This window comes from Agelaius phoeniceus, chromosome 2 (assembly GCF_051311805.1).
Source record: "Agelaius phoeniceus isolate bAgePho1 chromosome 2, bAgePho1.hap1, whole genome shotgun sequence".
Taxonomy (NCBI): Eukaryota; Metazoa; Chordata; class Aves; order Passeriformes; family Icteridae; genus Agelaius; species Agelaius phoeniceus.
Genome location: NC_135266.1, coordinates 101,702,569 through 101,723,267, shown reverse-complemented (window position 1 = coordinate 101,723,267; position 20,699 = coordinate 101,702,569). Strand labels below are relative to the sequence as shown.

Genomic DNA, 20,699 nt, shown 5'->3' with positions numbered 1-20,699 from the left:
AAAAGTCACTTCCAAAAGAAAAAAAAAGGAGGGGTGAGGAACTGAGAAACAATGAAATACCCCAAAACAGCACCAGGAAATCTAGAAGATGTCTGGTGAATCATATATAGGATGACTATTTCAAGCGTTAAAAACTGTCCTAAAAACAATTCTTGCAGAGGCAACAGATGAGGAATTAATGTAAAATTAAAAAAGGAGAGAGTTATGAATTACACACACTTTCCAAATGGTCGGATAAAATCATGACTGCATTTAAAGCAGTGGAAGGAGTCCAACAGTATTGTAATATATTAGGTAGAGCTACTGCCTCTCTTTCTGCTGCATTTACATGCATATGCTATATATTAGTAGACATGTACACACACATGGCTCTAAGCATTTACTATACTTTTGAACAACTTCTACTGTAGTTTTCAGAGTGATGTATAAATTTCCACATACATTACTTTGCAATAAGATTATGCTATGTCTAAAAGAAAGAATTGCAACTAGTTTAATTACTAACAAACTTTTCAACTCATACACACTGCTTCCCTCTTCTGTGTCTTGCATGCAAGTGTCAAATCACAAGAGGGCAGAACTGTCAGATTTTTACGAAAAAAACTTTTAATCCTGGTCAAACAGATGAGGAGTGTGAGGATCAGAAAGCACACTGCGCTCTTCAAGGCTTATTCTGCAAGGTGTTCAACAGTATTGCAGCTATGAACTCCAGGACGCAGGGAATGATAAACAGCTCTGAGGAGGCACAAAGCACCTTGGAAGATTAGACTTCAGTGTGTTTATAATTCACACCTGACTGTCCTCCCCGTTAATTAAGGACCAAACCCTGTCAAATCTTTGTTCATAGGAGCAACTGCAATTAAGTTAATTGTACTGTCCTACTTGCAAACTAGAACTACTGAGCACTGCTCTGCAGAGTTCTATGTGTAATTTAAAATATTAGAAAAGTTAGACCTTAACACCTTGAATTTTGAACTCTTCTTACAAGTAAAACATATTTTTGAGTCTTGAGTCTCCTTTTCCTTAGTACAAAAAAAAAGCAATTTAAGGAGAGATGTAAGGGTTCTTTTTCCATTTATTTGATGTTTTAAATCCTGCAAAATCTTTGTTCAGTTACATATTTAGGAAAAATCAAAGCTGGTACTAACAGATGCATTGTTGTAGTATCACGCATACACGGATTTAGAGGATGAGCCAAAATATCTTGTGTGAAATTTTTCATAACTTTTTTTTTGCTTTAAACATGGAGAAAATAGGAAGCAGTTATTTTCAACATGCTTCTAAAAATGTAAATATAAAGAGAAATTTCATTTCAAATATAATTCAGGTATTTGTGTATTATTAACCTGGCAATCAGATAACAGTCACATCCACGTTTCCAACATATTCTTTTTTGTAACAAGCAAGTTTATACCTCTGTTGAGAGAATCAGGGAAGAGGGCACTGTATAGTGTATATATAGAATGAAAAGAATCCTAGCAACCAGAACAAATGTAATTTCACAGTACAAAAACAATACCCCGTATCAGTATCCTGAGCCCCTGAAAAAGTTCCCAGCTCACTATTCTGTCATATGTGCAGAGTCCTTGCAGTTTAAAAATGGTTACTTAGTTTTCTAAATATCCAGTGTCAAGTTATAAAGTAGAAAACTTAGCTATGTTGTGAACAAATGTGTTAGGAACCAAAGTTAAGTGACAGTCCTCAAAAAGAGTATCTGAGTAGAAAGCATGAGCTGAAGAAGTCAAGAGACTACAATATGGCAAAGAAAAAATATTAACAGGAATGCTACGCATGCAATAAATTTGATAGAAGCACTAAGTAGAAAAAAGAAAAAAGTCCCCCCATAGGTAAGAGACAATTTAAATCCAGATCCAACAAAGAAGGGTGACTTCTATCACTGATTACTGCTTTAGCAGTATCTAAAATAGCATCTGTACTCTGAATACTGCTAGCCTAAAACAAATCATAACATCTATCAAAAGCCAGAACTCTACTTCTCATACTCTGTCTTCCTCAGATTAAAAAGAAAACATTCTTCACTTAATACTTACAGAACCAATTTTGCTCTCATTTATACTGGTAAAACTCCAAGATAATTAGATGGAGGTATAATGATTAAACTGCCTCACTGCTGTTTCCCCCCTCCATCTCTCTTTTACACTCCTTTATTAGATCAGATTTCTTAATATGTTTTGGGTATTAATTCATTGGTATTCCTAATTTTAAGTCATTAAAATGCTAGTTTCAATTAAAAGTAAAAGGACACAGTGAAAGAAAAGAATCATCACATAACTCAGTCTTAAACAATTGTATTTCTTCATCTAAAATTTTTATAGCAATTTTCACAACATCCAATGTGAAAACATTTTAAGAACAAATATATCCTCCAGAAATGAAAGTCAACTTCCTATCAAACTGCATTGACCCTTTGTTCCTTTCCCGTCACTTCCCTTTCCTCCACTGACAAACATCTGCTGACAGCAGAATTTTTAGAGATTTGATCCAGAATACAAGGGATAGTTTCTATTCCTCATCAGTAGTAGGAAAATCAAATTATTTCTTGATTTGTGCTGAGCAACAGAATTTTCATACTATTTACCTAATGCTATGATGAATTACCAATTTTGTACTTATCATGGCATTAAAAAAAAAAAAAAGCCTGGTTTTATTCCTGGTGAGTTTTCCTTCTGTGGCAGATCTTAAAAAACTGCTACTTTTCTTCAGGAAAAATTCTTTACCACATGTAAACATGGCATGGGCAACTGAGCTACTACAGCTCCTCTGGACCTTTCCTACAAGCAGCTGTTCTCAAATCCCGAGTGCGGTACTACCTGAATAAATTTCGTTAAAAAAGCAATTAAAATATCTAAGTCAGAGAAACCTAAGAGGTTTACAATGTAGGAAGACATATCTTTAAAAACCATTGTATATAATTGTTGTTCTGTCTCATTAATAGTTTCCCTCAACACTTTAGCTTGTCACCAAGTTGATTTGAACTTAGAAACTGTGTCATAGCAATAATTTTTAATTGCTTAAGGTTTTTGTTTCATACTGAATAGATTTTGCCATGGCACCCTTAAGGTTTAAGTTGAGCTTCTTGATGTAGTTGAAAGCTTGGTTAGTTCAACTATTCACTAAAATGTATTACTCAGCTCCAAGAAGGTAAAAAACCCTGCTGAAAAATTCTAAATATAGTGCCTAGTCTTGTGATTTAAGTGAAGTAATGGACACTTTGACTCTTAACACCTCTCAGTACCTTATGCTGATTTTGAGGTTTGCTGTGTTTTCTGTCAGCAAGACAAAAATCACTTTGACTGCATGTCCAGTGCACCTTGATGCTCCCAAAGTTCAGTAGCTGTGCTCACTCCCATGCACCAGTGGTGCCCTCTCAGGCAGTTACAGCTCATCCAGAGTGTTCACAATTTCTAACAGAATGTACTTGAACATTTTCTGAGGCAGTCTGTACCCACCAGTTAAAAACAACGAAAAACACCTCCCAAACCAGTTCCTCAGCAGGGCTGATGTGATGTGAAGAGGTGAATGTTCATGCAAACAATGAATGCTGGCTGAACATCCAGCAACATCATCACAGAACCCTCCTTTAACAGCAATAGGGAAATACTGGGGGTGAACGTTCAACCCAGCCTTGCTACACAACTCAAAACCATAACCTTGGTCATTCAAGCTGATAAATGCATGGACTTCTTGCCCGTTGCAGAAGTCACGCCTGCTGCTGCAGCTCATTATGCACATGATGATGATGATGGTGTAACACAGCTGCTTGGCTTCAGCCTCAGGCTGGGCAGGTGACCACCAGAGAGTGGCTGCTGAGGCAAAGCAGCAGAATTTGAGCCATTCTGCTTCATGCTGCATCCTCAAAGCAGCTGAGAAACCAGAGCGTGCAACCACCATTGCTGATGCCCAAACTTCCCAAAGCTTTACAGACGTACATCAGGTAGGGCGCAAAGCTCTAGTGAACATGACTGAAAACGTGGATGGGAAAAATCCACTCCTGATAAGAAAAACACTCATCTTGCATACATGTCAGGGATGTGAAACAATACATCAGACTTCATTATCCTTTATAGATTTCCAAAGGCCTGGGAAGCAACACAAAAACTGCACTTAAATGATGGATAGAGTTCTTAAAATCTGTCTTAAACCTAATATTCAAAGCATTTTCTTTCAAATTCATTGCAGACAGCTGATTTAAAACTTTGTCTTTTTTTTATGAGAGACACAAAGCTTATCTAGTGTTTGCATAGCAACTATCGCAATGACACAGTGAGGGAATGAAGAAAAATTTTAAAAGTGAAATGAAGCAGCATGAAGCTACTGCCATAAAAAACCCACATAAAACTGGCTGCTTAAAAATAGAAAGTAATGCACTCATAAAACTCACATTTTAATTACACATTGAATTTTAGCACATGGACAAAACTATCTAAGAGTTAAGTTAAAGCTGACTGAATTCTGTCAGCTTTCAATGGATTTAATCTTTTTTTGGTACAATTTATACAGCTTTCAGTGAGTAAGACTAATTATGAAGAAAATAAATTTTAAAATTTGATCACATGTAAGTTCGGCCTACCTGAACCTAACATCACCTTTCACATTCCCAAACTTGATTCTATTCTACTTAGCCACAAAGAGGTTTCTCAGAAGAAGCCTAATAATTGCCACAGTTGTTTTTGTTTTCAACTTCAAAATGCTACCCCCGGTCAAGCACATTGGCTTTTCTGAGGTGTACATTCTGTTACCAAAAATGTATCATACCAAAAAAAAAAAAAAGGAAAGTGATTTATACTGGTCACTTGAACCTGAGGGTGTAACAATGCCACATTGGGGGCAGCCAATCCCTAACCTAAATATCTGAAACTCAGTATTGGAACACACTAACCTGGATGTAGGAGGGTGTGGGAAAAAAAATGCAATGGTCAAGTGTTAATGCTTAAATCTGAAACATTTTTCTTAACGTGCAAAATACTTCTATATACTCTTTCATGTAAAGTTCTTCTAATTAGCAGCCAAAGACTAAATTCCGAAACTAAACACCGAACTGTCTTCAATGAAAAGGCCACCAGGAACCTTGGCAGCACTAAAACCTCTAAAATCTGTGTTTCTAAAGACAGATCTTATGTAGAAATGAGCACGTTCATTTGCATGTGTATGAGTAAGCAGAGCAGGGGGATGAAAGCCTCTACAGCAAAGTCAGCAAGCACAGCATCACTCAGGACAGGCCAATTCCTGATGACAAATAGCTGCCTCCGAGGCTGGTGCGGGGACGACACCAACCGGTGGAGAATGCTCATTAGGCTGCTGCTGGGAGATTCACACATTGCTTCCCTTTGGCAAAGCAGCAGGCAACAGCTGACAGGAACAGTCAAGCTTACATACCTTGCTAAACTATACAAAGGAGGAGGGAGGAGAATGTACCCTGGTGTACAAAGGAGCAGCCACTTTGGGAAGGATCTTCTTGCCCCTGCTTGGGTCCCTCCGGCCACCTAGAGCTATACAGGATTACTGTCATCCCTGTAAACAGCAGCATTTCCTTATTTCTGTCAGGATTATCTGGGTGGGAGGAGTCAGAAATTGATACTGGTAACACTTTATAACTTGTAAATGACCCTCTCATATATCTAGATTAAAGCAATTAACTAAACAATTTGCAAGTTCTGCTAAAGAGAACTCTTATTTTCAGCGTTTGAAACCACATTATAGATTAATGATAAAAGCTGAAATGTATTACATCAGAAACATACTGTACATGAAAGCATGCTACAGCTCCTTCAGTAACATCTGAAACAAGAAACTATAACCTGAATACCACAGACCATCAGCCAAGTAGGGCACGTAGCCAAATGTCACATAACGATACTGAGTTATAAATCAGTTTGGGCTACACTAACAAGGCACAGAATGTTCAACTGAATTCACAGTTCCTTAAAGAACAAGGGACTCAAAGTCTTCATAAGAAGGCACAAGGGAAGCGTACATGCACGTGACCCTGCTCTTTCCTAAAAAAGCCTTTTCCTATGACAGTTTTTGAAAGGCAAAGAACACTAGAAAACAATTAAAGATGGAAAAAGTAAGTATCTCTCTTAGGTTTAGGACGACTGCTCAGACCAATTTAAAAAGAGTTTAAGAAATCATTGATCACAGAAATGCTAGAACTAGTTAAATCTACTTTTTTAATCCCAACAATTTAGGGTTTTATCCCCTAGGAAATAGAGAAACATTGATTTTACAAAGCAAGGAAGTTACTCCAGCTGCTGAACACACATGCAAGTAGCTAAAAAACCCAAAACACCACAATCACCCTAAACATTGCTGTTGGCACTCTGAGTGGACATACGACTAAAGGATACAATTTCTTTTACTCTTAAGCAGGATATTTGATCTTTAACATGGTGAACAGCCAAGGCTGCACAAAAATGGAAAAATCTTACTTCAACACATCATAATCAACACACCTGGGAGTAAAAGATTTCTTCAATAAACAGTTCGTCACAGGTGAAGAACTACTTAAACTATCATTTGCTATTGAAGTGTGAATTAAATCTGTGAAGTAAGCCTTGGTTAGAACTATAACTATTAAAAAAATTTTCAAATTATCATCTTCAGGTCTTCAATGTAGCTTCCTGTCCTGTAATCTAAAACAATGTGCTAGTCCTCTCTGAAGAGGATCAGTTTGGAGAAGCCATGTAGACTTAAATGCTGAACCAGAGCACCTTGGCTCAGGATTAACATGTTTTAGACAAAACTTACATTGATGTTGTACCTTTAGATAATTCACCAAGTGCTCCCAGGTCTATGTGGCCTACTGGGAGAAACTACAACTTCCAAACACTTAGCAGGTTTACAACAGATAGCAAGAAAATGAATTATCTGCCAGGTCACTAAGTCACCAGAGCTATAGAGGCTCAGTACCTAGAACTGTATGCAGAAGCAATTTGTAATGCATAAGGAAAAGTTCCAATACAATTTCCAAAGGTCACAGAGTGAAAAGCAGGAAACTAGCAGGATTCTTATCACTTGTAGCTCTGAAGTTCAGCTAGTTAACCCTGCCACAATGCATTGCTACCATCTCTCACCTCTGCCTCCAACATGAAGTGCTGGCCAAACCCATCTTAGAGAAAATGGGCACCCTCATATTAGCAGGTCTATGGGAAAAGATGCATATTTAGCTTCAAAATGAACTTCTATTTAACACTATTGCTGGTACTATTTTTACTTACAGAGTTGACTATTAGAAAAAGTTGCAACTGTATCAGAAAATCTGAAAAAAGCCTCAACTGCACTGCTTCATGCAACTTAGCATCAAGGAAAATTTAAATACATCAAGCCAAATTTGCAATTAAAGTTTAAGTTTTCTGGCAAAAAAGAAGAAATGGGGTGCCACCCAAGCCCAGTCTCAAACACTCAGTTTATTAAACATACACAGAGCTTCTTCAGGAAATAAGCACACCAGAAAAAGGGCTTACTTTTGTCTGAGGATGTATGTATGGTTTATGGGTGTGAACAGACAAAACCCTCAAGAAGTAATGGAATTTGAATCCTGCAAAGCAGTGACACCCCTATATAATTTCTGAGGAATGTTTGTCTAATTGTTTATAACCAGCCTTATTCCTCCAATCACTGGCAAACTCTCAGTCTTCCCTAACAGTGCCATTCAGTACTAAAGCATCTTTATTTAACTTACCATGTTTAATCTATGTCATTTAAATGAAAATTTCAGCACGTAAAATTCTTGTACACTGAGGATGAAGAGTGCATAATCAAGTTTTCAATTTTTCAAATTCCACCTGTCTATGAGCAAGTGGCCACTGAGCAGCTTATCCAGGGCTGGCAGCATGAGTAGGATGCCTTCAGTCCAAAAGAATAAGTGAGCATGGCAGTATGGAAAGTTCTCAGTTTTACCACTGCTGATGACTGATAATATAAGGCCATGGTTAGCATAAGAGATAGGCACAGTGCCTACTCTACCCATGGATGAAAATGCAGCTCCAGACATTTATTTTTGTATATAATGTGTGTTAAAATTGTTTTAGAGAACATCCAGTTCCTGTAAATGTTATGGGAAAATGACATTTATGACTAACCAGTCTCCTCTGAGTGATATGATGTGGCTGAGTGCCATTTTCTGTCATACCAAAAATATTAACTAATTGAAGTTAAAAAAAGTCTGCATAAATTAGATCCTTGCACAATTATGCCCAATTCTGGTCAAGACAGCAGCACAAGCACTGCCTCAGATATCTCAGAACAGAACCCATTTTCCCACCTGTGCCCCTCTTAAAAACATTCCATAAAAGAGGTCCACCTTGAACCTAGGCACTATGAAGTTACATACAGAATAAAAAATTAAAAAAAAAATTACAGGATTTATCTATAGAAATTGCTTAAAGAAAACTCAAACTCTTAATATAAAACAATATCGTTGAATTCAAGTGTAAAAATATGATGTAAGGGTTACAAACTTACAGCGAGCTGAAGCAACTGACTCATTCAGAGAATCAGAACTTCTGCAAACTCCTCAATCAACTGAAGGATGCAGAGTAAATAGCCAAGACAAAAACTCACACCTCCAAATATTACTCTTCCAGCAACAGTAAACACAGCATAGCAGTGACAGCAGAGTAGTATTTGCCTTACACAAACCAAACGCACGTGGCTGGGATCATCAGTCTAGTAGCAGCCTCACCAGAAGTATCCACAACTTGGGCAAGCTGCACTCTCTTGTTTGTGCCTAATCTTTCCATGGGGAGTGGGGGTGAAGACAGGCAAGGCTCCAAGGGACACTTTTCAGGAGCTGAGGTAACTCCTGTAACAGTTTTTCACTTGTTAAATCCTAGCAGGAGGCTGCAACGTTATGGATTCCCGGTACCGACACTCTGAATAGAAAATGCAAATCATTCACCTGCCCACAGGGTAAGGGGTGGATTAAGCCCTGACCTGTTTACCTCTGCAGTGTTGAGTGCTTTATCACATTGGTGATTTTAAAAACAGCTCAGTAACTGTGGTCAAGCAATAACATTCTACCAGGAATAACGCTTCAAGTATACACTTGAAGCAAAACTCAGGTTCATAAAGACACACAGTTTTCCCCATCAATTTAACTTGTTAGCATGCAACACCAAATGCAATCATTTCAATGACACTATTGTTTAAAAATCACAAATTATAAAAAACAGTAGTTGTCTTGGTTTAATTTGTGTAATTACTGCACTTAAAATCTATTTGGATTAATAATAATTCTCAAAATCTGTTACAGTAAGTTAACACTATTTTTCCATTTTAATAAATCTGATGATCAAGCACAAAATTTCACTTGTTGAAGATGAAGACAAGACAGAAGCAGGACCTGGATTAGTAACTGAAGAGTTCTGCCTCAGTCTTCTTGCTTTGACCCCTATACCACATCTCTTGCGGTTCATCTTTCCATTTCCTTCAGAAAGCTTTCCATCTGCAAAACTATAATTTGCTGGCTGACGTAAATTTGAAGAGTTCCAAATTCTGGTGTTGCATCTGAAATTACTGGCTTTATTTCCGACTTTATAGGCAGTATGGTGGGAGACCTTGAGAGAGATGGGCGAGGAAGGAGAAGGCAGTGAATACGCAATATATTTTTAAAAAAATCTGAATTACTAACTAACAAAACCCAAGTGCTGTTCCTGTAAGCTGGTTACCTTATTGAGGTATTTAGATTCAGAACAGAAGAAGATTAAATCATGCTGTGTGCAGAATCATATGGCATTGAAATGCCAACAGTAATAGATACTGACTTCAAAGAATACCTGAAATAGCTGTTAAATCTAGAAAGAGGAAAGAAGAAAGCAGAGTGCATCTCAAAAGCAGTGATACATCAGAGTCCAGCTCACAACTCATTGTGCCATGTTTTCTAATAAGCTGAATGCTGGGACCCAAGAGTTTTTAAGGCTAACTTCAAGTAAAGCTCATTAATATTGTGGTTTCTCAGGTTAGTGTTCATTTAAAATGTTTTCAGGATAAGCAGTCAAGTCAAAAAACAAACCAAACCAAAAACCTGCCAACAATTTAATAGGACAGCTCTTCTTCACTCCCACCTAAAAATCCCACGCCCACCACCCCCATCATAATCTCAAATACTGTAGATGGCTGCCATTAGAAGATTAAAAATGAACATAAGAATTAATAATTTTCACTCTGACATTCAAATCCTTACTGTCACAGAAAGCATTAATGCTTTCTACAGAAGACTGATGTTTTGATAGGTGACTTCCAAGAACATCTAGATAAGGAAGGAATGTAATTCAAGATAGAAATTTTTTTTCTTAAATTGAGGGTTCATAATAAAAGAAAACTGAGTTTTAGTGCTGAAGTAAAATTACTTGAACTGGAAGTGATTCCAGTCTTAAATCTTAAATGAAACAATAAAAATTTGTTAAAATTTTCTCACACCATTTACTGTCATCAAATTTACCCCAGATTTTTAACATTTATGAGTGCAAATATCCCTATATCACCATTAAAACAGCAGCTTAGTAGTTGTGAAATCATGGTCACAAACAACATCAGTGTTCCAGAATAGTTGATTTATAAAAGTATTATCCACATATGTTTACTCAGCATCACAGCTAAATACATCTGGTTATCCTGCGAAATTTTGCCCGTTAACCCAGAACTGGCAATACCATTCATCTTCTATGACTTTTATTAAGACTTGTAAAGCAAGTCAGCATTTTAAGCATCAGATAAAATGATAATTACCTGGTGATAGTCTGTGGAGTCATAAGAACTCACACCCCTCTCATTAAAATTTCTCATTTTATAAAAGAAATTTCCTTATTGGGAAATTTGCCTTACACAGCCTCTTGCAGCTGAGAACCCTTTATGGAGGTTTGTATCCTAGCATAAACGAATTCTTTGAAATTTACAGATGTAAATTAATGTAATGGAAAATAAATTTTAAAATAAGTATTCACATTCTGCTGGGAAGTGCTGACTGATTCAGATGAAGCCAGCAGATTACACAACAGCTATGGTATGTTGTTGCTGCTGTAATTTCAAAGGCTTTTGACTTTCTTTATGACAGGGGAAAAAAAAGCATTAATAAAGATAATAGAGAGCCATAAAAAAAAAGCTGTAACGTGTCTTCATAAAAACTGCACATCGATAAATAGAACTGTAAGCAAAGGAAAAGAAAAAAAATTAAAAATGCATAGCCACCCCAAGACCAGAAATACATTAACAAACACAAAATTTGTTTCATTGAACTGTGGAAGGCACAGACTGGCTTTCTTACAAAAATAAATATGTAACTGCACTGGTGTAAAAAAATTACAACAACTTGTAAGATTTACCAGAAATGATGAAGCATGTTTCTTCTCTTATTAAAAGCCAGACCATGTCTTATTGCTAACTGGGAAGAGTGCCTCAAAGGATGAGGCATGACTTCATCCACATTTAAAAGCTTTCAGCTTAAAGCTTTTACTTGCTTTGTACCATGGGAAATTCAAGCATATGTCCAAAAACTTTAGAAGTGAGTGTCCCATGTAATAACCTGTAGAATCTCTCATAAACCACATCTTTCATCTGTGGAAGGGTAAAGAGCATGACCTAGTTAAAAATATGCATCTTTATGGTTAAAAAAAAAAAGAATCACAGAAATTAAAATTCACTATAATTTCTGAAGAATGGTCTGATACAGATATTGACAATATGTACATTAAAAACTCCACAACACTGGAGAGGAAAGACAAAAGCTGAGGTTTACAAACCAGTATCTATTTCACTTGCATCCTTAGAAGACAGCCTTCTCTAAAGTTGTCACTACAACATTGCTTTAACAAACAAACAAAATTAATTTTTATTCTTATTATTCAAAGAATAACTAATTCCAGAACTAAAAAAAAAAAAAAAAAAAACCAAAACCAAAAACCAGAAGTGTTGCAATCTCAGCCTCCAGTACTTTCTTCGGTTTCTGTGAAACTTAGAATTCTGTGAAAACAAATTAAACAGTCTCCATGTAATACAGGTCACCCCAGGAAAATGGAAAGTCCCTCTTAAAGACAAAATGTTATGACAGTGAACTGCTTTGGGAGTCTCTACATTTTGTAGAGAATACAGTCATTATGTTTCCAAATATAACGTAGTGTAGCTCAAGTTATATGCACTTGGAAAAAAAGAAAAACAAGACAACACAATTAAATGTAGGTGTTAACACCAAGAAGCTGTAGCCTGCATGCTGAGGGAAACAACTACAATGAACAGAGGAGAGCTGAGAAATACAATTTCTTCCAGGAAATAAAGGAGCAGTTAACTGGTACTGCAAGTAAGTACAATATTAAGCCACAATAAAGCAATAATTTATAACAGAAGCTCTGAAGTAATAAGACACTGCCCTGACCCTTTAACTACCTATCAGTCATGTTCATAAAAACAATTTTCAATGTCTGTTTTTGCTGGCCTCAATTCAGAAAGGGTTGTTGTAGTCCTGTCAACTGCTTAGAGCTGTGTAAAAGCTTTGTCTAAATGATATACCTACTTTTGCCTGATATAAAAATACATGATCATGAAATTTAGCTGGCAAAGAAAATGATAAAAATATTTTATTGGACAGGGGAGTGTCTGTTCTTTTTTAAAAAAATATTATTTATTTGAGCCAACTTTTTTGACCTTTGCATATTTTCAGTAGAATTGTGCTCTCAGATACCCTGGATACTGTTCTTCAGGAAGACAGCATTTTGGATGAAGTTAACACAAAGTATTTTTACCCTATCACCAAAGTCACTAAGTGCTATTATCAGTTAAAGCACTTCTTCAAGCACATGACTTCTTAATTAAGATAATTTACATAACCAAGCACTGACCCACAGAACTCAGGTTCCAAAAAAAAAAAAAAAAGCCCCTGACCAAAATGAAGCAGTTAATTTAAGAACACAAGCAAACAAATAAATAAGACCAAAACTCCCCAAACATTTTAGGGTCCTCTTCCATTCCTAAGTGCCTATGTGCAGACACAGTCACTGTGACCTTCTGAACCATGAAACAGGAACCCAGAAGCTAAGGAAAATTCTTTGCAAATATTAACAGACTCCCAGTTGACTTCTTAAAATATCAATCTTGATCCAAGAAATCACTATCTATTCAGCAGTGTTGAGGGTATTTTCTATATAAGAATATATGACTAAGCATACAGTTATCAAAAGCAAGTGAATGACACAGTATCAAAAAATATACCATGCTTAATACATTCCTTTTTTCTTTCTAGAAACACATTGAAATCCTTTAACTCCTAGTTGCTGAGCTATGGTCTTCACTTCAATCAAGTGATTTTATAGAAGTATTCTTAAAAAATGAAATAGATCTCAGTTATTACAAATATTTACTTGTGAGTCTGTTTGAATGTTAAAACTGCATTTTGTCTTTTGAATGAAGGAATCATTTTTAAATACCCAAAGTCTTTTGGCATGACCAAAGAAACAGACTCTCTTGAAAATCCTTACACAACAATCCAGGTACCAGTAATAATGGGACTTTTGTTCAAATAGCCCATGCAACACAGACTTCACCAGATTTGACTTGATTGTCAACTTATTATATTTATGTAAAATCATCTATTTGAATAATAAAAAATGTAGACAGCATCTCTATGAAAATTACAATTGTTTGTTACTATTTGGCCTAAGAGCTTTTTCTAAAGCAATGTAAGAGGCATGACTTCCTGGATCATTAAGACTTTCATTTGGCCAGAGAGGTATCAGCTAGTTAATATGGAAGTGTTGGGTAAAACACTGATTACCTAAGGTATTAATGACCACAGCTAAATCTGCCTTAAAAAAATAAATTACAGTGAAGCAAGCTAAAATAAATCAAATGCTAGTAAGTCCAAGTAACCATATTAGTATGTCTTAACTTCATGCACACACTCAAAACCTGAGTTCATTCCAAATGAAATTTTTAGTTGTGCTTCTGTTATGGTTTTATAGCTATGGCAACGGTAAATCATCAATTGAACTTCACTACTAAAGCATTCAGAGACAAGGGTGGGGAGGGAAAAAAGATTTTTACCCTAAAAAGAATTAGAACTGAAAGTAGCACTGAAAAGGGGACTGAAGTTTATATACCATGAACACAGTAAAAAGCTGCCTTTGAGATGGTGCAGTCATCCCCCCGTCAACCAGCAGCATTCCTTCAAACTCATTTTACAAACCTCTCCCTCTCCATTTATACATTTTCATATCTGTTTTCCCTATTATTTAAATTGACTGTTGTACAGAATTTGTGACTGCTTCAAGTCTTTGATGTTTATGGCTACTTCCTGTTCTGTTAATTTTTCATACAAAGCATTTTATTACATTCAACACAGTGCAGCTTAGGCACTAAAATAGAAACAGTAGGGACTGTGAAGATGTTATAAGAAATTTTATTGTCATGGATTTCAATACAACATCACCATTAAATCAGACAAGTCTGGTGGACTGTAATACAATGGCAAGGACTTCCTCTCTGTGCAGGAAAATTACATTGCTTCCAAAGGGGATGCTGCTGAGGCAGCCTATTGCCCAGGAATAGATGCCTTCTGTCAGTCAACAGCTAATTAAAAGCTGTGCAAGGGAGGCCCTTATCTAAGCTCTTCCTGAACTAAAAGAGAGGCTGCAACAGGAACTTGTCAGTGGGAAACTGTAAAGACTCATCCCTTGCACATGGACATCACAACAGTGACCCAAGACAAATGTGGAACTCCTATGTTTCAGCAGCAACTTCTAGACAGCTGTCATATTTCAGAGGGGGAAAGAAATAAAGTTTAATGGGTGCCTAAACAGTCATCCTGTACAAGTACAGTCTTGATAACCCAATCATTTCCTTCACATGATCTACACAACTGAGTCTGTACCATTCTTATAAACATCATACAAATTCTAATTCTTTATTACTTCAACCTAGGCTTTTCAGATTTTGTGTAATACCAGAATATATTTATCTTGACTGTAGGAAAAATGTAATTGAAAGGAGGCATATGTGCTGGCCAAACCTAATCACACTTTAGATGAACTCCACAAGCATCTCCTTGACAAAGAAAGGTCCACAAAAGAACCTAAGAAGTTGAGGTATTTGGAAGTTTCTTAGGCTCTTGCATAAACAAACACACAACCTTATCCCAAGTCTCTTGCTGATTAAGTATGTTGCATCTCAATAAAGACTGAGTACTAACAAACTTGTAAAACTAATTTTGCGAAATCATCATGAAAACCTTCAAGAATCATGTAAAAGCAGTGATGCACTGAGGCATATCTGCAAATCCAGGCCTAACACACATTAAGACATTTGAGCTTTGTTAAGTTGTAAAGGCACTACTGAATACCTGCTTATCTGCTGACTGCATTTGTGTGTATGTATTAGACATGAAGTCACAAGGCCTGCACTGTCACTAAGGACAGTCTTACCTAATTTTGCTCTGGTGTGCTGCTCAGGAATTCACATTAGGCAGTCTAACTACCCTTTGTGGCTACATTTCCTTCACATACTCAAATGTCCTTAAGGTTTCAGAATGGTTTATAAGTAACAAAGCTAGGAGGTTTATGATGCTGTAAATTATATCTGCCCTTGAGGCCTGCACTGACCTAATTTCTCAAGCATTATAATAATCACATTTTTTTAAAAAAGGCACACACAACACAAATACACACAAAAAACCAGACAAAGATTGCAGGGACATATCTAGCCTCAGCAAACAGCCAAGAGAAGTGCAGTTCCAGTGCAGAAAAACAGAATAGTTTTGTTGCACTGATCCCTGTCAAAAGTTGCAAATGTAATAATTACAGAGGCACAACTAGGAGTTGCTAAGTCTAAATGATCATGCTGAAGTGTTCATTACAAAAGAACTTCTGAATAGTAAAAAAGGCCAGTGGGCACTTCCAAATAATGCTGCAAAGAGAGGTCTGCCTGTAGTTACAAGTGGATGTTCATGGACATGTGGCAGAAATGTCGTAGAATTTCAAGTGTGTTTTTAAATGCCCACTAAAATGGCTACAAAATACAATATTATTTCCTCCCACAGATTGAAAAAGCTTCTTGAACAAGAGACAGTATATCAAGCAAAAAAAGAAAAGGAAAACAACAAGAAAATATCTAAACTGAAAGAAGAATTGACTAAACTGAAATCCTTTGCTTTAATGGTGGTGGATGAACAGCAAAGACTCACTGAGCAGGTGAATCAACAAAGTAAAAAAATTCAAGAATTAACCACTTCTACAAAACAAGCACACGAAAAGCTTACTTTTGCTGAAGCAAAAATTCAAGAAGAGAAACAGAAATCCAGCAGGCTGGAGGCTGAAATTCACGCCCAGAGCAGTAAGATTTCCCAAGACCAAGAAGCAATGATGGCCAAACTAACCAATGAAGACAGCCAGAATCGCCAGCTCCGGCTCAAATTAACAACACTCAGCCGGCAAATTGATGAGCTGGAAGAGACCAACAAATCTTTACGAAAAGCAGAAGAAGAACTGCAAGACATAAGGGATAAGATAAACAAGGGAGAGTGTGGGAACGCTGCACTTATGACTGAAGTAGAAGAACTACGGAAACGACTGCTGGAGATGGAAGGAAAGGATGAAGAGCTCACAAAAATGGAAGATCAGTGCAGAGAACTTAATAGAAAGTTAGAACAAGAAGCATCGCAGAGTAAGAACCTTAAAGGGGAAGTGGATAAACTTAATAAAAGAATTATGGAGCTGGAGAAACTAGAAGATGCTTTCAACAAGAGTAAACAGGAATGTTACTCTCTGAAATGCAACCTAGAAAGAGAAAAAATTTTAACAAAGCAGTTGTCCCATGAGCTGGATGGTTTAAAAGCTAGAGTTGGTGAGCTTGAAGCAATTGAAAGCAAGTTAGAAAAAACTGAGTTTACACTTAAAGAAGATTTAACAAAGCTGAAGAGTTTAACAGTGATGCTTGTGGATGAAAGAAAAACTATGGGTGAAAAAATAAAGCAAACAGAAGAAAAGCTGCAAGCTGCAACTTCTCAGCTTCAGGTGGAACAAAATAAAGTGATGTCAGTTACAGAGAAGCTGATGGAGGAAAGTAAAAAGGCACTGAAATCAAAATCTGATGCAGAGGAAAAAATGTCCAGTGTTACAAAAGAAAGAGATGAATTGAAAAACAAACTCAAAGCAGAAGAGGAGAAAGGAAGTGATCTTGTTTCCAAAGTGAATATTCTAAGTAAAAGACTTCAGTCCCTGGAAGATGTTGAAAAAGAGTTTCTTAAAAGTAAACGTAAGGAGAGTACTAAATCTAGCACCTCCTTGCAGCAGGAAAACAACATAATCAAAGAGCTTTCTCAAGAAGTTGAGAGGCTTAAGCAGAAGCTCAACGAAATGAAGTCAGTAGAAGATGATCTTATGAAAACTGAAGATGAATTTGAGTGTCTAGAACGAAAATATGTCAGTGAACAGGACAGAGCCAGGCTCCTCTCAGAGGAGTTGGAGGCTGTGAAAATGGAATTGGCGAGGTATAAATTAACAGAAAAGGCAGAGTCCAATCAGGAGCGCCTTTTCAAGAAACTCAGAGAAGAGGAAGCTAAATCGAGTCACCTTTCCAGAGAAGTAGATGCACTGAAAGAGAAAGTTCATGAATGCGTGGCAACAGAAGACTTAATCTGTCACCTGCGAGGTGATCACACAGTCTTGCAGAAGAAACTCCTCCAGCAAGAAAACAAAAACAGGGAGTTAGCAAGAGAAATGGAGAGCCTCACAAAAGAACTGGAGAGGTACAGATCCTTCAGCAAGAATATCAGGCCTGGTCTCAATGGAAAGAAAATTCCAGATGTGCAAGTTTTTTCTAAAGAAATCCAAACAGATCCAGCAGACAATGAACCACCCGATTACAAAACCCTCATGCCTTTGGAGCGGACGGTCATAAATGGGCAGCTCTATGAAGACAGTGATAATGAGGAGGAACAAACAGCATCTTTCAAAAGCAACTCATCTACGGCAAATGCTGCAAACAAAAAATTATGGATCCCTTGGATGAGGTCCAAAGAGAGCCATCCTCAAAATGGAAAGATACACACAAAGCAAAATGGAAACTGTGCACAGACTGGAGATCTAGTGCTAAGCCATACACCTGGCCAACCCCTTCACATAAAAGTAACTCCAGACCATAGACAGAACACAGCAACCCTTGAAATAACCAGTCCTACCACTGAAAGCCCTCACTCCTACACCAGCACAGCAGTTATACCCAACTGTGGCACTCCAAAGCAAAGAATAACCATTATTCAAAACGCCTCCTTAACACCTGTAAAATCAAAAGCAGGAGAAGGTTACATGACCCCTGAGCATGCAATTTCTCCTATTACTATGACTACTACTTTTTCAAGATCTCAAACTCCTGAATCGTGTGGTTCTTTAACTCCTGAAAGAACAATGTCCCCTTTGGCTTTGCCTGGCTCAAGTTCTCAGGAACAAACACTCTCCTCGGAGCCTTTGGAAATGGGAGCCAAGCACGCTGTTTTTAGAGTATCCCCAGACAGGCAGTCATCATGGCAGTTTCAGAGATCTAACAGTACAGGATCAAGTGTAATAACTACTGAGGATAACAAGATCCACATTCATTTAGGAAGTCCTTATGTGCAAGCTCTCACCGCTTCCAAGCCCATCAGCCCTTGCAATGCAGTGCAAGACAACAGAACTCCAGCACTAGCTAATGGCCTACCCACTAAGCCCACCAATAAAATCACCAGCAGTATTACTATCACACCAACAGCCACTCCTCTTCCACGGCAATCACAAATTACAGTAAGTAATGTCTATAACTGACCCCCATCCATGCTGACACCCTTACCAGCAACCCATCCTGTTTTTCATCCCAGCAAGAATTATTTGGAACAGCCTCTTTGGGAAAGATCTGTGCATGAACTATACAGCAGCATATGGAACTAACGTTAAGTTTTGCCTGCTTAGTGTTATCAAGTGTGCACTTACTGTATATCTTCTCATTGAAATACAGTTATGTAAAATATTTAGTCTTGCACTTGTATAAATGCATCTTTATGTATTGCCATTTTCAAAATAACTCACATTACTTTTGACTGCAACTTGCCTTGGTGAAATATTTTAACATTACAAAAAACAGTAAATAATTGATTATTTTCATCATTGCTTGCTGAATATTTTTTGTTTGTTTATGTGTGGTTTGTATTTTTTCTGCATGTATGGTAGAATTTGAATTAAGCCATAATACTGCCTGCTAACTTCAGATAAGACTTGTTTCATTATCTTCCCTTCTATTTCCCAATTCCTTCTAGCCCTCTCATTTCAGGTAATTATCACTACATCATACACAAAATATTATGTATTGTATAACAATGTTTGGTTAAAACTCTTTCTAAACCCTCATGCAAACTTTGCTTGTAAGTGAACCAAGTTCAGAAGCATGTATCACAAAGTAATTCCCCCCAACAAGGTTCTTTTCCTAATACAATAGAAAAACTGCAATAATTTAGCTATGCTGTAAAACAAGAAACAGCAACATTTGTTTTTCTAAACAATAACTCAGGAGAATAGATTTACATACAATATTCAGATTCCATCTAAACTCCTAGCCACAAATCCGACAAACAGTATACATCACACAAGTACTCTGAAGAAGAAACAGGATTACCAAACTATGGGATACCTTTGTGTTTTTTACTTCACAGACAGACAAAGTTTGGCAGAAGCATTAAGAAGCAACAGTAGATCAAGCCTCCAAAGATGCAGGCCTCTGGGTCTGGGATAAACAGGAGTGCCATACAGAATTGACAAAACAGGTTAAGGTAGTTCAGTGACAATTACAGTACTTGTGCCTAGGAAAAGCACAGAAATGTAATGTGCCAAACAGTCAATTTAAATTTCCCATGAAATATTGCTAGTGGTGGAACAGCTTCACATACAACGTTAATCAGTCCAGAAGATCTGGAATGCACTCTCAAACTCTTTTTTTCACAAAAGCTGTACGCTCCAAATCTAAATTGTAACAATTGTTCTTATTCTAAAAAGTTCTATTCTCTTTTCTATTCTATTCTATTATTCTAAAAAAGTTCTATTCTAAATGCCCATAAATTTGATGCTTTCAGGGGGGTGGTGGTAGTATGTATTAATTTAAAAAAATTAAAAACTGTAACCTCCTGCAATCAACAAGAAACTTTGCAAGTAAGCAGAAAGTCCCTATTCACTAAACCCTTATCTTCATTCTGCCTATATTCCCCAGAGGAAAAAAATATTTCTGCAGTATAACTTAGCAACGGATTCAGCAAAGAACCTTGGCCCATGATCTTACATAAAAAGGGGACTTTTATCATTTTAAGTCCTTTTGATTGAGAGGAAATTAAATGTTTATAACTGTAGATAATAACTACTTTTAGAACAGTTTCTATTGAAAAGCAAAGTCCACTGCCCATGTACACTTTTTTTCAGTAAACAGGGGGAAGAAAAAAAAATTATATAAGATATGTGATAGAAATGGATAATAATATATGTATTACAGTTGAACAATGGCAATTTCAAAAAGAGAAGTTGTTTGTGGAACTGCATAACCCCAGTTTATATAATCTGAAGTTACTAGGCTTCATAAAAGGTTCCTCTTCCTTGTTTTGTCTCCCTCTATCTCCATGGCTGCACAAGTGAGCTCTGACCAAGACCTAGGTCAGAAGGAGTACATAGTTTTATTCTGCAAAG

The 20,699-nt window shown here is 36.9% G+C and overlaps 2 protein-coding genes across 3 annotated transcripts in view; one reads left to right on the top strand and one right to left on the bottom strand.

Annotated features, from left to right (window-relative positions):
• CMSS1 (cms1 ribosomal small subunit homolog) overlaps positions 1 to 20,699 on the bottom strand; it is a 226,547-nt gene that overhangs the window by 186,918 nt on the left and 18,930 nt on the right. The window lies entirely within an intron of this gene.
• The window catches only part of FILIP1L (filamin A interacting protein 1 like), a 191,591-nt gene that overhangs the window by 153,786 nt on the left and 17,106 nt on the right, over positions 1 to 20,699 (top strand). For both annotated transcript variants that reach the window (XM_077174436.1, XM_077174437.1), the window contains one exon: positions 16,043 to 18,779. In XM_077174436.1, the coding sequence (XP_077030551.1) occupies positions 16,043 to 18,779 (2,737 nt within the window). The remainder of the gene's footprint in view (positions 1 to 16,042; positions 18,780 to 20,699) is intronic.